General features: G+C 33.3%; 1 protein-coding gene across 1 annotated transcript in view; it reads right to left on the bottom strand.

Moving 5' to 3' along the window:
- Positions 1-15,176, bottom strand: part of Antxr2 (ANTXR cell adhesion molecule 2) — a 131,808-nt gene that overhangs the window by 90,722 nt on the left and 25,910 nt on the right. The window contains exons 8-10 of the mRNA XM_078021457.1: positions 9,236-9,296; positions 6,705-6,803; positions 5,053-5,122 (exon numbers count right to left, since the gene is read on the bottom strand). Coding sequence (XP_077877583.1) covers positions 5,053-5,122; positions 6,705-6,803; positions 9,236-9,296 — 230 coding nt within the window. The remainder of the gene's footprint in view (positions 1-5,052; positions 5,123-6,704; positions 6,804-9,235; positions 9,297-15,176) is intronic.

The following is a 15,176-nucleotide window of genomic DNA, read 5'->3' on the forward strand; positions in this document are numbered from 1 at the left end:
TTGGATAAATCTTAACTTACCATAACAAAAAGACTGAAGTGTATTTTCATGTCATCTTGTACTTAATTAATAGTGATAAAGCTAAATTCAAGTATACTAAATTTGCTGTGTATTAAATTCAACTACAAGAGAATTATTAAATAGTCTTGTAATATATAATCAAGTAAATAAAATTCAATAAATTGTAATAGTCACAATATTTTTGTTTAATACCTAGATATGTATGACTATTCCAAAACAGAATGGCTCAGTGCCATATGTCAGAGCTATTGTGATCTGAGAAATTTCATCCTCCATGAAATATGGTTGACATTTCAATTCACCATAACCTATTTGCAAAGTATTCATTTGCTTCTGACTTTATGCATGTCCAATAAAAGATTTCCATTTTATGATCCATTTAAAAAGATGAAAAAATTAAATAAAATTGTGAAAGACATTTGCTGGAAGTAATAAATAATTTGACTCCAATTTGCACACACTGAAAATTAAACTGGTAACTACTCAAAAAGTTATTAAAATTATGGTGACTTAAGATATTTTGAAATCAAGTGCTACTATTTAATACTCTGCAGAGCTTTTAAAAAGTTAGCCTTATGAATAATAAAGATTTTAACTTGAAAAAGGAGGTCTCATATTTGTGAATAGTTTAAAGATTCCACTTCTAGTTAAGAATATATATGTAAATTAATGTTGTATCTAAGTATACTTTAAAGTGGTTAAAAGATTCTCAAATTAAATAATTTAATTTCAATTGCTCAACATATGCATATAATTTAAACAAAAATCACAGTCTTAATGACTAATAGATTTCTGAAGGAAAAAAAAAGCTTTATTCCAAGATAGGCTAAAAATCATACTTAAAGTTGTATTATAAATATTTTCAATATTACACTAAAATAATCCCTTTTAATTCTTTTGTGAATTATAATAAAATAACAAAAGATATTGGGAAATTACCACCTAACTTTTAATGATTTTCATCCAAAAATGTCAAAAATGTTTTAGTAACAATAAAAACTATAAGTAGTCTCTCTGTCTGGAGATGGCCTGCCTCTGCTTTAAATGTAATATATTCCTTGCTTGACCCAAAAGTGTCTCACTCTTGAGATGGCTGGTATTCTCTTTTTCTTTTTGTTTTCAGTGCAAGATTAAAGATAAGTAAAAAGCAAAGACAAAAATAATTTTAATAATATAAAATTTAGAAGCATATATGTGAGAGGATTTAAGTACTTCTATGAGGAATATTCCCTCTGTGATCATAGAGTTGTTTCTCTTTTAACACTTTTAGTTACCAAAACACTTGCTGAATAGTTCCCATTTTTACAGAGATCTTCCTTACACTGCACTGAAATGTGCTTCCCTTTACCTATTACTTTTTCTTCCTTCTTTCTTTGTAGCAATAAAGAATAAATCAAATCTTTCACATGACAGAACTTCAAATGTTTCAGGACAGCTCATGTGCCATAATCAGATCTTTTTCCAGTACTGTAAGCTGTATTTTATTTAACACTTCCATACTTGGCAATATCTTCTTGGCCACCCCTACATGTACTACAGTTAATTATTGTTCCTCTGTGTCAAGAACTGTACATAATCTTAGGATAGAGTTTCAATGCAGATTAGGTGAACTTATCACATTGATAGGTGTCATCAGAAAGCAATATACTCTAAGAAAGAAAAGATAAATGTTCCATCATGGGGGTAGGAGGTCTTCAACTTTAGCCTATTTCACCAAGATCCTAATGTGTATAGTCAAAATAAAGACATAACTAATGTCCTAGTGTATGCAATTTAAAAGAAATCAAGTCTCTTTCATACAAGAAATGGAAGAAAGAATAAAGTTGTGGTTGTATCACTTGCTACTAACACAAAGGAATTAGGAACTGCAAAGATAAGTATACACATACATATATAGGTATATTTTTGAAAAAGAAGACACTATGTTAAACACAGATTTAGCAAATCAAGAAAGATAAATAAAATTCATCAATTTGATTTCAACCGAATAGACTAGGCTTCATATTAAAAAAAAATAATGCAGAAGAAAATTAAAAGATTCTATTACTAAGTCAGGCTCTAACCCCAAGTCAGCCACACTGTTCATCTCAGTGATCCTTTGGTATCAGATGCTTGGAATTTTCCACATGCACTGATGTTCCACCACTTCTTACTTAAAACACTCTGTCAAGTGTCTTCCCACACTGCCTTTTAAGAGAACTAATACTATCACTTTCATCTGATTTAGATATTTATTTCATATTTGCCAGAAGATTCTGGCCAATGTTTTTGAAAGCACATTTAACTATACCATATGCCTCCTTAAATCATCTTTATCAAACAAGCTGTAGGATAAGACTCTGGTTCATTCTGTTCTGTTTTTCTTTCTTCACAATGTGTTTATGTATATTTACCCAATTTGTTCTGTTCTCTTTGCCAAATTACAGGTTTGAGATCTCAACAATTACAGAGCAGCTGTGCTATTGTTGATGTCTCACACACACACAAAAAGGGTCAGGGAATAAGCCTACATCACAAGTCCATGTGATACCTGCCTGTGCATTAAATTGGGGCTTCAGCGCTGAAATGGGGAAGAATCAAAGAAATTTAAAGAGATCATCCTATTCAAACCTAAAAAAAGGTGGTTTGGTAAAAGTGCACCACTGGCATAAATAAATTTCTAAATAATCCACAGATTCTTCTGGGTAAGGCAATTTGTTTAATCACATGGCTTTTTGAAAGAATTAGAAATGTCTTATGAAAGAATTAGAAAAGAACAACCACTCTTCTACCACCTTTACCTTCTTTCTGTTTAAGTTCTAAGAATTTGTTCATCCTAGCCTAAACATCTCTATCAAATGAAGAAATGGAACAAGCATAGATCTCTCTCAAAGAAAGTTCTTCAAAGCCCTATTCCAGGTATGCTCAGCAATGATATTCCTGGATAGCAGAGTCCCAGATATCTTTCATTTTCGTTTACTATACAAAATCCATTTCTGAATGTAGGCCTTGGTATGTCTTTGCTACTGTGATACATTCTTAGTCCTCATCGCCAAGTGAACCACTTCATGTTAGCTTTCTTATAATCTCAAAATCCACAAGCACTAAGTTTTTAAAACAATAATCCTAAAATAGAAAAGCAATTCAGGATGTAGCATAAAGATAAGAAAGCAACTGATAGAGCAGGCTAATGAGATGAGGCACATGTCCACGAAGCTAGCTCTGAGACCATGCATCTGGCTTTGAGGCTGTCTGTCTAGGGTTACTTTACCAGTGTGCTGTTAATTATTTAAGTGACAGAACAGGGGGAACCATCACCACATCTGTCACCCTCACACAGGAAAAACCTTCACTCATTGTTGGGCCAGATGTGTTTATTTGAAACATAGACTAACTAGCTATTTAATGGGTTTGAATCCTTAGCCAAAAGCTAATTAGGCAAACATATTAAGTATCAGTCACCTTACAAGGCTAAACTGTTTCAGTTTGTGTTGATTTTAATCCAATCTCACAAGAGCCCATCACCTACAAAAATGTCTGAAGAAAATACAAGACAAAGGGAAAGATCTAAATTACTTGCAGTATACTAAACAGGACAAGAAATGATGTTCCCAAATACCCAATACATGAACAAATAAAACCTTCCAAGATTGCCCCAGTGGTACCCTGTGCTTGATACCCACCCCCCAAAAAGTGTAAAAGTAATTCTTTTAGATGGATTTCTGTCCCAAAACATTCTTAGGTGAAATATTATATCATAAGCTAAACAAATATGGATTTCTCATATCTGATATTTAGTGTGCTGTATGTGATTTTTTAAAATTATATCTCCAGTGTATTTAGCCTCTTTACAAATCATTAAGGAATATCAGTAGACTCTTTTGGCACTCTATTCAAAAGGAGACTGTCCCCCAAGGCAAATTCTAGGGAAAAAAAAATTCAATGCCTGGGATAGAACAAGCATATTGCATTTTATAACTTCTTGGGAGAAGTAATTGAGCTGCCTTCCTTGAATATTCACTATTATTAAAATGAGAGTGTTCTGCTCTTTTAAATGGTATGTCCTACCTTCAAAACTAGAATTTTTATCATTTTTCTCCTACTTGATATAGGCTCTTTCCCCAGTAATCAAATGACCTCTTTTAGATATTTGTATTTATTATAAACCAAAATATTTGAGAAAAAAATCATTCATCTTTCATCCAACTAAAGCTTGCTGATTCTACTCTGTGTCAGGTATCAGGTAAGGTGCTAGGGTAAAACAAGATCACTCTCTGAACAATAATCTAGACTTTAGGTTGTGGCCTTGTATAATTATTCGCTGCTCTCAGTAAAAAATCAGTATAAATTAATCCTAGAAAATTGTATCCTAATCACTACCCTAAACAATTATATCCACTGCTATTAGACTAGAAGACATCTGAACTATTTGTACTCACAAACAGATAAACTAAGTCTCTACTTAATTTTTTTGTAAATAGATGACTCAAATAAAAACCCTTCTTGCAAACTAAATATTCCTTTAAAACAGCTATCATTTTGGTTCACTGCTACTTGAAGAGATATGCATATAGATCTTACTAGAAATGAGACACAAACTAAAGCACAAATTAATAAAAAAGTACAAATATTGCCTAGTTCTGGATGCACCATAATAATTATGGTCCAATTGCTCTTTAACTGTAATATTTATTAAATTGTATAATAAGCACTCAAAATCTTACTTTAGACATCTGTAACAGTGGATGTGTGTTAAATTAAATATCCTAAAATTCAAAATAATTGTTGTGGCTCTGATTATCTACAAACTCTGACAATAATTTTCAAGCCCATTCAGAAAAATATTTATAGAACCTTTTAGTCAATATTAGAAACAAGATAAAACAAGCATTAGCATTTTCAAGTATTAAAAGTACAGCAGAAGTACTAAAGAGTAGATAGTTTAGGGTTACTGTTTAATGCTCATTAAAAAGATACAATAAACTACTAATGCATACTTGTCATTATTTTATACAATCAGTTGCTATTTTTTTTAATTAATGAAGTACTTACTCTCCAGCTTTATTCAGGATAGGTGCAGGACAAAGCATAGAATTAAGCTGCACACTTACTGGTTTTACACCTGAAAAATACAATGTCATTGAATTAATAGTTTTCTGCATCTCACATAGTTTCATTAACAAAATAAAGAGTATTTCAAAATTAAGAGTTTAGGTGTGAATATGAGGTATAGTAGCATTAAAAACTAATGAAAGAAGAAAAGAGATTAGAAATGGAAAAAGATTATATACCTCATTGATACAGAGTTTTGATAACTCATAAATAGACTTTTACTTAGACTAAAAAAATACAATTGTAACTCACATACAATTACAGATACTATAAAAAATTATCTTTCCTGCTTCATATATTAGATTTTTAAGAATGTGTTTTTTTGAAAGCAGAATTCAGAAAGATGGGGAAAGGAAAATAAATGTCTAGTGGAAAATGAACTTATTCCACAAGTTTAACAAAATAGCTACATTTAATATTTTACTAAGCAATGTGTTTAAACTGCCCTTGTAATTTTAATAATATGTGAGAAAATGATCTGCACTAGAAATATTCAGAGAAGTTACATATTCAAATGGATCTTCTAGAATGTGAATGATGAAAATAAAATTTCAACTCCACCTTGTCTGGTTGAGAATTTAATAAACTAAATCTTATGTAGCTAAGTGAACAATAAGTTTATAATGTAATCATCTCAAATATACAAACAGAACGTAAAGCTACCACTTATATACAAATGACTACAGAATTTATTGGATCCTATTATGAAGAGTTTGTTATGAGCACTGTTGTGCCTTACCAGAATCATGATATTAATAGGAAAGAGAGGAATTAATTATGGCATGTACCATACTGAGATCCTCACCACTTTAATTCAACAAACACTACTGAACAATTACTGTGTGTGTGGCCAAAGCCGTACTAATTAGTGTTTAACACTATCAGCTAAACAGCAAAATTGTGGATGAGTCTTTCAAAAATAACTCTACCAGGGTTTAGAATTATAGAGTTACAGAGTCTGCCTCCCAACATAAATTTTTGGAAGACAATATAATCATCAATGAGGAAATACGTTTTCCTAGAGGCCAAAAACTGCTCAAAAAACTGAGATCCATTTAATATAGTAATCATTGACAAATGATGCTGGGTGAGCATTGGAGATAAAAATATCTATAAGGTGAAATGTCTATCTTTAAGAAATTGACAAATTTATGGAAAGTTAGATAAAGAAAAAAAGTGACAAAAAAATTTTTAAAGGCATAGAGTAGTAGTCAGGTAACAAGATAATTACATTTTTAGGCAAGAGTGTCCAATGTCTAGGAAAAGAAGCAATTCAATCAGATGGTCTTATGGTTAGTCCATAGAGACTAGTAATGAAAACTGGGTTCAGATATTAGCTCTGCTCATTATTGGTTATTTCACTATGGGTAAGTTATTTTAATCCTCATCTGAATAATGAGGCTACTTAGGACAGTGCCCAGCATTTACTGAATTATGAACATATTATCTATATTATTATAGAGATTTCATTTCTTTTCTCTCTGGTTAAAAACTATAGCATAGCTGATTTTAGTCTGAAGAAAAGAGGGAAACACTCAAAGTGCATGTGCTGTGCAGAAGTTAAAGTCACATTGTGATTTCTGAAGACCTACTCATGGTGTATGTCTCATTGACAGTGTAGGTACAGAGGACACTGCCATTCCGACTCCCCAACATGAAGCCTCTTCCATTCAGAACAATCTGAAATTCCTCTAGAAGTAAAAGGAAAAATGAACATTTTAATCATTGCTTTAAATTAAAGATTTTACTTTAAATAAATCAAGGTGCATAGATAAATTTCTTCATACCCTTCAGTTAACTTATAATAATGAAGACATAAAACCTTATCCTTCCAACTGCGCTTTCTTTCTTTGGCCCTCTAGGTAAATCTACAGAAGACACTGCTCACCACCACTTAGGAATGCATTATTTTATTTTTCTAAATAAAGTATTTTCAAATAGTGACCAAAGTATTAATATTAAATTATAACATTCATTCCCGAATACCAGACAAAATTTCCCCATCTGTATTCTTATAAAAATACAAGAAAGAAGCCTCCTTATTTTTCTCCACTTTTAGGTATTAAGGTTTGGATCTGTAGAGAAAACTAATTAATGTTCATGTTCATGTTCTATGGTTCTTAGAAAAGTCATGTGTACTATTTTCTTTAATCTGCCTCTCTCATACAGAGCTTTTCTTTAACAGCTTCTTTACCTCACTAATCCTGGTTTCATTTTCTATTGCTTACATATTTATAATTCCTCAGAAGTTATGTATTTTTAGGTTACTAATAATCTAGGCCAGGGACTATGAGTTGATTTAACTTCTTGTACCCTTTCTCTATAGCGGGAGCAGGAAATAAATGTTACAGCGTGAAAGACTATACTAAAAGAAAAGCGCAAAGACCAAATATATTGGTAGGCAATAAATGTTTGCTGGTAGACTACAAGAAGGTGATTAACTATTTTAACAATAACTAACTCTAATTAAAAAGGCACGATAAAATGTTAAAGGGTTTATCTGAGCAAACTATAATAAACTGCAATTCCAAGTCAGAAGTGGTCTGGGAATTTCATTAAAAGACCAAAAGGGGAAGTTTATATAGGCTGGACACAAAGCAAAGAAAACGTCTGGTTGGTTGCAGTTATACAGTGCCTTATTTGGTCTATCCCAGTGGAAAGTCCCTACTTATATAATTATAAATTTGTTGGTTGCTTTTGACTGGTTGAGCCTAGCTTCTGTTTTTCATTAGTACATGCACTTACAAGAAAGAGCTCAAGTTAAGTCTTGCTTAAATTTGCAAATCAAGTTAAGTTTACTTGGGAGTCCTGTCTGTTTTAGGGATTCTTCAGGCTTCATCTCCATTTTAATTCACTTTACACTCTCAATCTTCCCAAATTTTTCTATCATAATCCAATGCACATATAGTTATTAAATATGGAAGCAAAATCTGCCAGATCATTCTTCATTCAGTGTGTTATGAAGAAATTTTACTGATAAGTTACAATGAGAAACAGGTATCTGGGCATACTGGCAAGTGTATATAATCCCAGCTACTTGGGAGCCTGAGGCAGGAGAATTGCAAAGTTGAGGCCAGCCTAGGCAACATAGTGAGCCCCTGTCTCAAAAAATTAATAAATAGATAAAGTACAGGTAAAACTTAAAATGTGACTCAGTAATAGTCTGGGCATTGTCAAATAAGGATTTAGTATAATGTTTACTAATGGTAAATACTGGACCTGTCTCTGCTCAGTTTCTCCATTTGCAAATCATGGATTACAAAACTGTTAAAATTATACTTAAGGGAATTAGGCAAAATTGTACATCCAAAGAACATTGAACCCAGCAAAAAGTAGGAGAGCAATAAAGAACAGTTATCATTTCAATATTACTTTTTCATTAAATTTTCTATGTTATCTCTAGGAATTTATTAATCTATACCCTTAGAAAAGATATACCTGCTTTGGGGAATTTGGATGCACTATTCATATCAAACATCTCAATGATCATTCATTAGGAATTCTAGAGATGCAGAGTTTAATTATGACCATGCCCAGTGAACTGGGAGGTTCTGTGGTAAATTACTTGATATATTTCTCAATCCCAGCACCAGCCTCAATATATTTCCTCTTCTAGAATCAGACCTTCTCCAGGCCAAAAAGACTGGGAGATGTGAAACCTGAGTGTGCTCAGTGTACCAGCTGATGAAACCACCTGCTTCCTTCCTTCCCCTCACAAGTCACTTCCTTATGTGCCTTGAGATGGCAGACACTGTACTTTGGCCAGGTCATCAAAGCAGAGAGCTCAAAGTCTACAGAGAGTGTTTGTATAATCAGATAAAAGAAAAGATTTCATATTTTATTTTATTTGCCATAGAAAAGGTCTCAACGTGAACTAAATATACAGAAGATTCTAAAAGCCTGTCACACAATATGCTCATTATTTAAAATAACACTCCAATCTTAAAAATTTGAATTTAAAATAGAAATATTTCAAGGAATTATTTAAAAATTCTTACACAAAAAAGATGCCAAAAAAGTTAATTTTGCCATTCTCTTCCAACAAGAGTTTCAAATCATATATTTTAGCTAGAAAAAAAAATACAATTTCTTAACATGGTATTTTTAAATTCCAAACACTTACCCCCCACACAGACACTTGAGGGCCTCAATTCCAGGATTTCAGTACATGACTGAGCTAGTATCTAAAGAAGAAGAAAAGAAAACCAAACTGTAGAACATGCAGAGTGAATTATAAGATTACTAAGGATTTTGAGGTCCTCTCCTTATTCAATAGGTAAAAATCAATTAACTATTACATTCACAGCCACCAAAGCCCCTGGGAAACTTCTGCATTGTCTCTCCAGGTATATTCTATAATCATGTATTGCAAGATCCTTATTTGATTAAAATAAAACTAGACGAGCACAAGTAAAGTAGGTGCTGCCTTTGATTTCCTTTTACCATAAAATCAATACTGATTCCCCATCAGGTAAAAACAAGATGGCAAATCAATCACATCTCCTGCTTAATAATGTTGACATGTTTTCTATTTATAAGTTCAATGTAACATCAATAAATAAGCACTGCTTTATTTGACAGTAGCATTTCCAGTCCATTTCTCTAGCTCAATTCCGATGGGTGCTAATTCTCCTCATGTGCATCAAACATTACACTTGCAGAACACAGACTCCTTGTATGAGCCAGACATTGTTCTCAAAAACACAGGCTCTGTAAGGCTCTGTATTAAAGCATTCCCAAACCACTGGAATAGAATGGCTCTCTCAGCTTGTAGAAATAGAAACTACCATACAAGGCACAAGGCTACAACTGAAAACGATGAAATAAGCTGCTCCTAATGGTCACCACAATCCTGCCTTTATTTTTAGAACTGCTCTGCACTTCATTATCAAAGTCAGATGAATTCCAGATGATCTTTGAGTGGCATTCCTTTCACGATGCAAGTTGAAGGCAGATGATGTGCAGTGGGTTTTAGCATTGCATGCTCATAACTAGAACAGGAAGGAAGGACTGCAGCAGGAAATGAAAATGCTTTCCGTGCTTTCATTAATAAGCAAAGAAATACAGATTTTCAGCACCTAAAATCAACTGTTGAAGAATGGAATTCTCATTGCTGAAGAAGCTTCTCTGAGAAAGGAGCAATGTTTGTACATGTAATGATTATTTTCCAGTGAACAGAACTATTCACTTTGTGATCCAGGCCTTAGTGATAAGGAAACACACCTCCTAAGTAAGTGTGTATATGTGAGAAATACATCCAACACGCTTGTGGATTCAAGATTTGAGGACTACTAAAGGTTAATGTGTTGTATAAAATTTCAATGCATTATTTGTACAATTCAATAATCAGAATATTCTCAATAGTTCAGTGAGCATTATAAATACTAACTTCGTGGAATTTTTTCATTTGGCAAGAGAGAAGGGGTAGAATAAAATAATAAAATAGAAAACATGTCAACATTATTAAGCAGGAGATGTGATTTGCCATCTTGTTTTTGCCTGATGGGGGGTCAGTATTGATTTTATGGTATCAGAAAATTAATAGGCAGCACCTACTTTACTCGTGCTCATCTGGTTTTATTTTAATCAAATAACGATCCTACATACACAATTATAGAATATAATACATATTATGTTTATGCCTCCCTTATGGGTTAGTTTTTGGTTAGCAGCAAGGCCGGATGCAGCATTAGGAGCTAGATATGATGGCTCTGCCTACTGGCCTGTGAGATTACACGTTTGGCAGGAGATCAAAGGAGAGCCCACTGCTGTCCCTTCTCTGAAGCCCAACTCAAATGAAGTATCAGAATGGTGTTTCACTCTGCATAATCCAAGCATGTTCCAAATTAATTTGGATTGACTGGACCACTATTATAATGTGGTCAGGTTTCAGGGGTTCACCATAGGCCAAACTTCTATATTGGACAAGTGGCAGACATGCCCTCTGAAACAAGAACTGGCAAGTCTGTGGGGGATTGGAGAACCGTGCCTAAGTCACAGCCCCAGTTCTGAGAATTCCACTAATTACAAAGAATTTTCTTATCTTACTTCTCTATTGGATCACAATCAGGTCTTTATGATTACTGATTAATAACCAGAGAAAGTGATGTTACTGTCAAAGAACTATCCATAGCATAAAAAAAAAAAAAATCTGACAACATGAGATGGTCTGAGTTTTGTGAGAACCTTGACTGATTTCTTCTTTCTTAAAGATTTTAAAATATATAAAGAGCCATATTTGATAGAAATTTTCTATGTTCCTGAACAAGTTTACATAATGAACACATTCTGTAATAACAAATATGGGCATACAAGAAGCAAAAGCCATACTATTATGACATAAAAGTGTACACAATTGATATACTATAGCTCTTTTGATCTGGCATTTAGGATAACATGGGTTTTCACTACAAACACTTATAGTTGGGCTATATCTGAGACAAAAAAGTTAACAAAAAATAAATAAAGATATGGTAATGGAATCAAGATATTATTAAGGACCTATGGTATCCTTGAAGTTTATGCTCAACTTGGAAGAAATATGTAGAAGCCAGACCTCAAGATCTGAAGATCAAGTATCCAGTTTAGAAAAACAAAACAAAGAAACAAACAAACAAACAAAAAACTATCTACAACCAACATAAGCCAAGACAGATTTAAAACTTTCTATTTTTTCCTGGTTTTTAAATGGCAATGGGAAGGACCCTGTATGAAAACTTATTCCAGAAAAAAAATAAATAAATACTTTCTTAATGAATAGTATTAGCACATATTTAAAAATCAGTCTGATATAAAATGTATAGAAAATATATGTTATAAATACCAACTACTCAGTTAACATTTATTGAATTCTATTGAAAAGTAAGTGTGGAACTAGGAATAAAGTTCACAGGTGAAGTGTTTGCCTTGAATGCTCAATTAAGGTCCTTTTTTCCATCTAGTACCAGGAAGGAAGAAGAGAGAGAAAGATGTAAAGCTGTCTTAATAAAAAGTGTGAGCACTTTGACTATAAGAAAAACAGACTAACACTGAACAGTCAAGCATGTAAAAAACAAAAACAAAAAAAAAAATGCAGAGCTTAATGAAGGGCTCCTTGAATTAATTGAACCACTTTTTCAATTACACACAATGAAAAGAAAACTGAGTCTAATGATTTCAAATTTTGTTAATCCATAGTACCCATAAGGCATTGAACCAGATGCAAAAGCAGTAAACAAAATAGAAAAAGAAATAATATAAACAACATGAAAAAAGCATAAATCAAAGTTCTTTATTGTGTAAAAAAAAAGAAAAAAGAAAAAGGGGGGCTTGTCTTAGGATAAATAAGAAGGGAGAAAGGTGGATCTACCTCCACCTTTGAGTGAATGGGCTCCAGGACCCAGAGTGAGAATCAACCTGAGAGCACAGCTGAACAGAGACAGCCCCCAGCATCTTTTTGACATGACCATGAACCACATTACTGTTTACCTTGTGTTAAAAACAAATCTGTCTTTAACCAACACACTGCTTGGGAGAGCGCATTCACTCATCTGACTTCATAGTGACCCCAAAAATCTTTATTTCTGACACAGAAATCTCTCTTCTGAGCTGTCCATTCTCTATCCAACAACTCCTTTCAATAGTGAGCTGGATGTCACTCACTCAGAATTATTTATTGCACGTTTATGTGTCCAACATCCGGTTTGGTGCTATGGCTGCAGTAGCAAAGGGCATAGGTACTGTGTTTTCCATCCCTGCTTTCCATCTTGAGAATCAAACCCAGAGCTTTGTACATTCTAGGCAAGCACTTTACACTGAATTACATCTCTAGCATTCACAGTGTCTTTCGGGTACTCACAGTATATCGGGAAGAAAAACTGTAATCAAATAAACATCTTCATCATACTCATAAGGTGAAATCTCAAACCAAAAGAAAGACTTTGAAGTGATAATATACTTCAATAAGAAAAGAGGGAGCCGGGAATGTAGCTCGGAGCTAGAGTACATGCCAAGCATCTGCAAGGCCCTGGGTTTAGTCCCCAGCTCTGCAAACAAACAAACCTGACTGAATTCGCTGGACTCTAAAGCCTAAGTAGAGTGAACTGGGAGGATATGAGAGGAGCATTCCGGTGACAGCAAAAGGTGCAAACAAGCTGAAGTACCAAGGGAAGAAAGTGGAAGTTGAGGAGCACAGGGCTTGCTAAGAGATGAAGCTAGAGAGATGCCCAGGAGCCAAGCCATGCCTTGTAAACCAGGCAAGCCTTTCAGTGTCTAGGAGCACTACTGCTTGACTGCTTGACTGCTTGATGCTATGGAAGGTAGGGGTAGAACTGTGCTTTAGCTCAGAGGTAGAGCACTTGCCTAGCATGTGCAAAGCCCTGATCCAATCCCCAGAACCACAGACAAAAAATAAAAACTTTTAAAAAAAAGTGGGGGATAATGGTATTATATTCCATTGAATGGTTTCCTCTGTTATTTTTTAACACCAATTATAAATAAAAAGAATTTTCCCCAAAACAGGTTATTTCTTTACATATAAATACACATATACTACCCAAGCTTCTTCAAAATTTTTACAACTCTATGAAAATTCTAAATAGTCACCTAATACTAACTTTGGGTATACAACACTATCAACAAAGGATCATTACAGAAATATACCAACATTCTAGGTATGTCCTTAACAGATAGAAACTGCTTATTTTTATGACATATAATGTACCAGAAAATATCAGCAAGGATAATAATGAAGTCTAAAAAAGCAAGCATTTCATTCTTCTGACTCATTTAGTAGCTTTAAGCACTACAAGAGTGCATCCCAAGTCTAAAAGATTCCAAGTTTATCTCATAAGGAAAAATCACTGAGCAGCACTGGTTTTAAAGGTCCCAATGAAATTAAACTTTAGTAATTGTCCATCCGTGTCCATAAAATAAGTAGCTATTACATTTGGAAAAGATGTTTCTCGTATTTTTTTCTTATCTTTTGTTTAGCTCTTGATATTCAGACATGTGATTTATATTTTCTCTATGGCTGCCAAACTTCCCATCCAAATATATTTTTCTCTAAGAGGTAATACTTCAACTAAAAACAACTGTTAGCTACAAGCATGTGTTTTGGTTGAGTTCATCCTTTAAAAATGCCTGAAGCTTCAAAATATGGGTTGCTCAACACAATATGCATCACTCAGGCCCACTTCTAAATAAGGATTCTCTCTTCCTTTGCAAGTAAGCAAGTAATAAAAGCACGAGTGACAAACTTCTAAACCAACTTTGCTCCAGGAAGTCTGGAGAAGATGTAAGCAATTGTGTTTTACTCTTCTGAAGTCAAAACAAAACACATGCTTAGTTCTAATTAAACTGTTGGTGAATATATGCCCATATTAAACAAACAAACAAAGCCAAATGACATTTAAGTTCCTCTGCATCTCACAACTGCAGTTCTTATAACAAATTACTTTAGCAGGTCTTCCTTTTTCACTACAACATGGACAATGCCAAAAATTGATTGTGATCTAAAATAAAAGTTTATCTGTTGATACTTTTTCTTTTCATTTGGTTAATACATTGAAATACTCATTTAATGGTAGTTTAATGAATCAATAGGCTTTCTACAAAATGTGCTTTGAAATTATGAGATAAAGTAAGAATAAATGCACTGTTTCAGATCCTAAAGAAATTGAGTAATAACATTTTTTCCTGCAATGTATATATTATTTCATATTACTCATAATTGCCCACTCTCTTGTTTTATGAATTAAAACACAAGCATTCTGGCAAGCATTCTGTCTATATTTGTTTCATTTCATTTTTCAGAAATCCAAATTAAATGGCAAATAAAATATTTTGACAAAAATAAAAGTTTAATCAGTTATTCTATTAATTCTTCTATTAATTTAGGCATATATGCCTAAAATTTATAAAGTCAGAAAACTCTAGGGACCATGTCCATCTTTGTAGCCCAGCCAAAGTGTCTTAAACCTAGTCAGTGCTCAATAAATGCCTTTGCAAGAAATTAGAAATCATCATCTTTGGGGGAAAAGTGAGAAATCATACATTTTCTCCATATAATTTATGCTTTATGGTAC

Source organism: Ictidomys tridecemlineatus, chromosome 9, assembly GCF_052094955.1.
Source record: "Ictidomys tridecemlineatus isolate mIctTri1 chromosome 9, mIctTri1.hap1, whole genome shotgun sequence".
In the NCBI taxonomy this organism is placed as follows: domain Eukaryota; kingdom Metazoa; phylum Chordata; class Mammalia; order Rodentia; family Sciuridae; genus Ictidomys; species Ictidomys tridecemlineatus.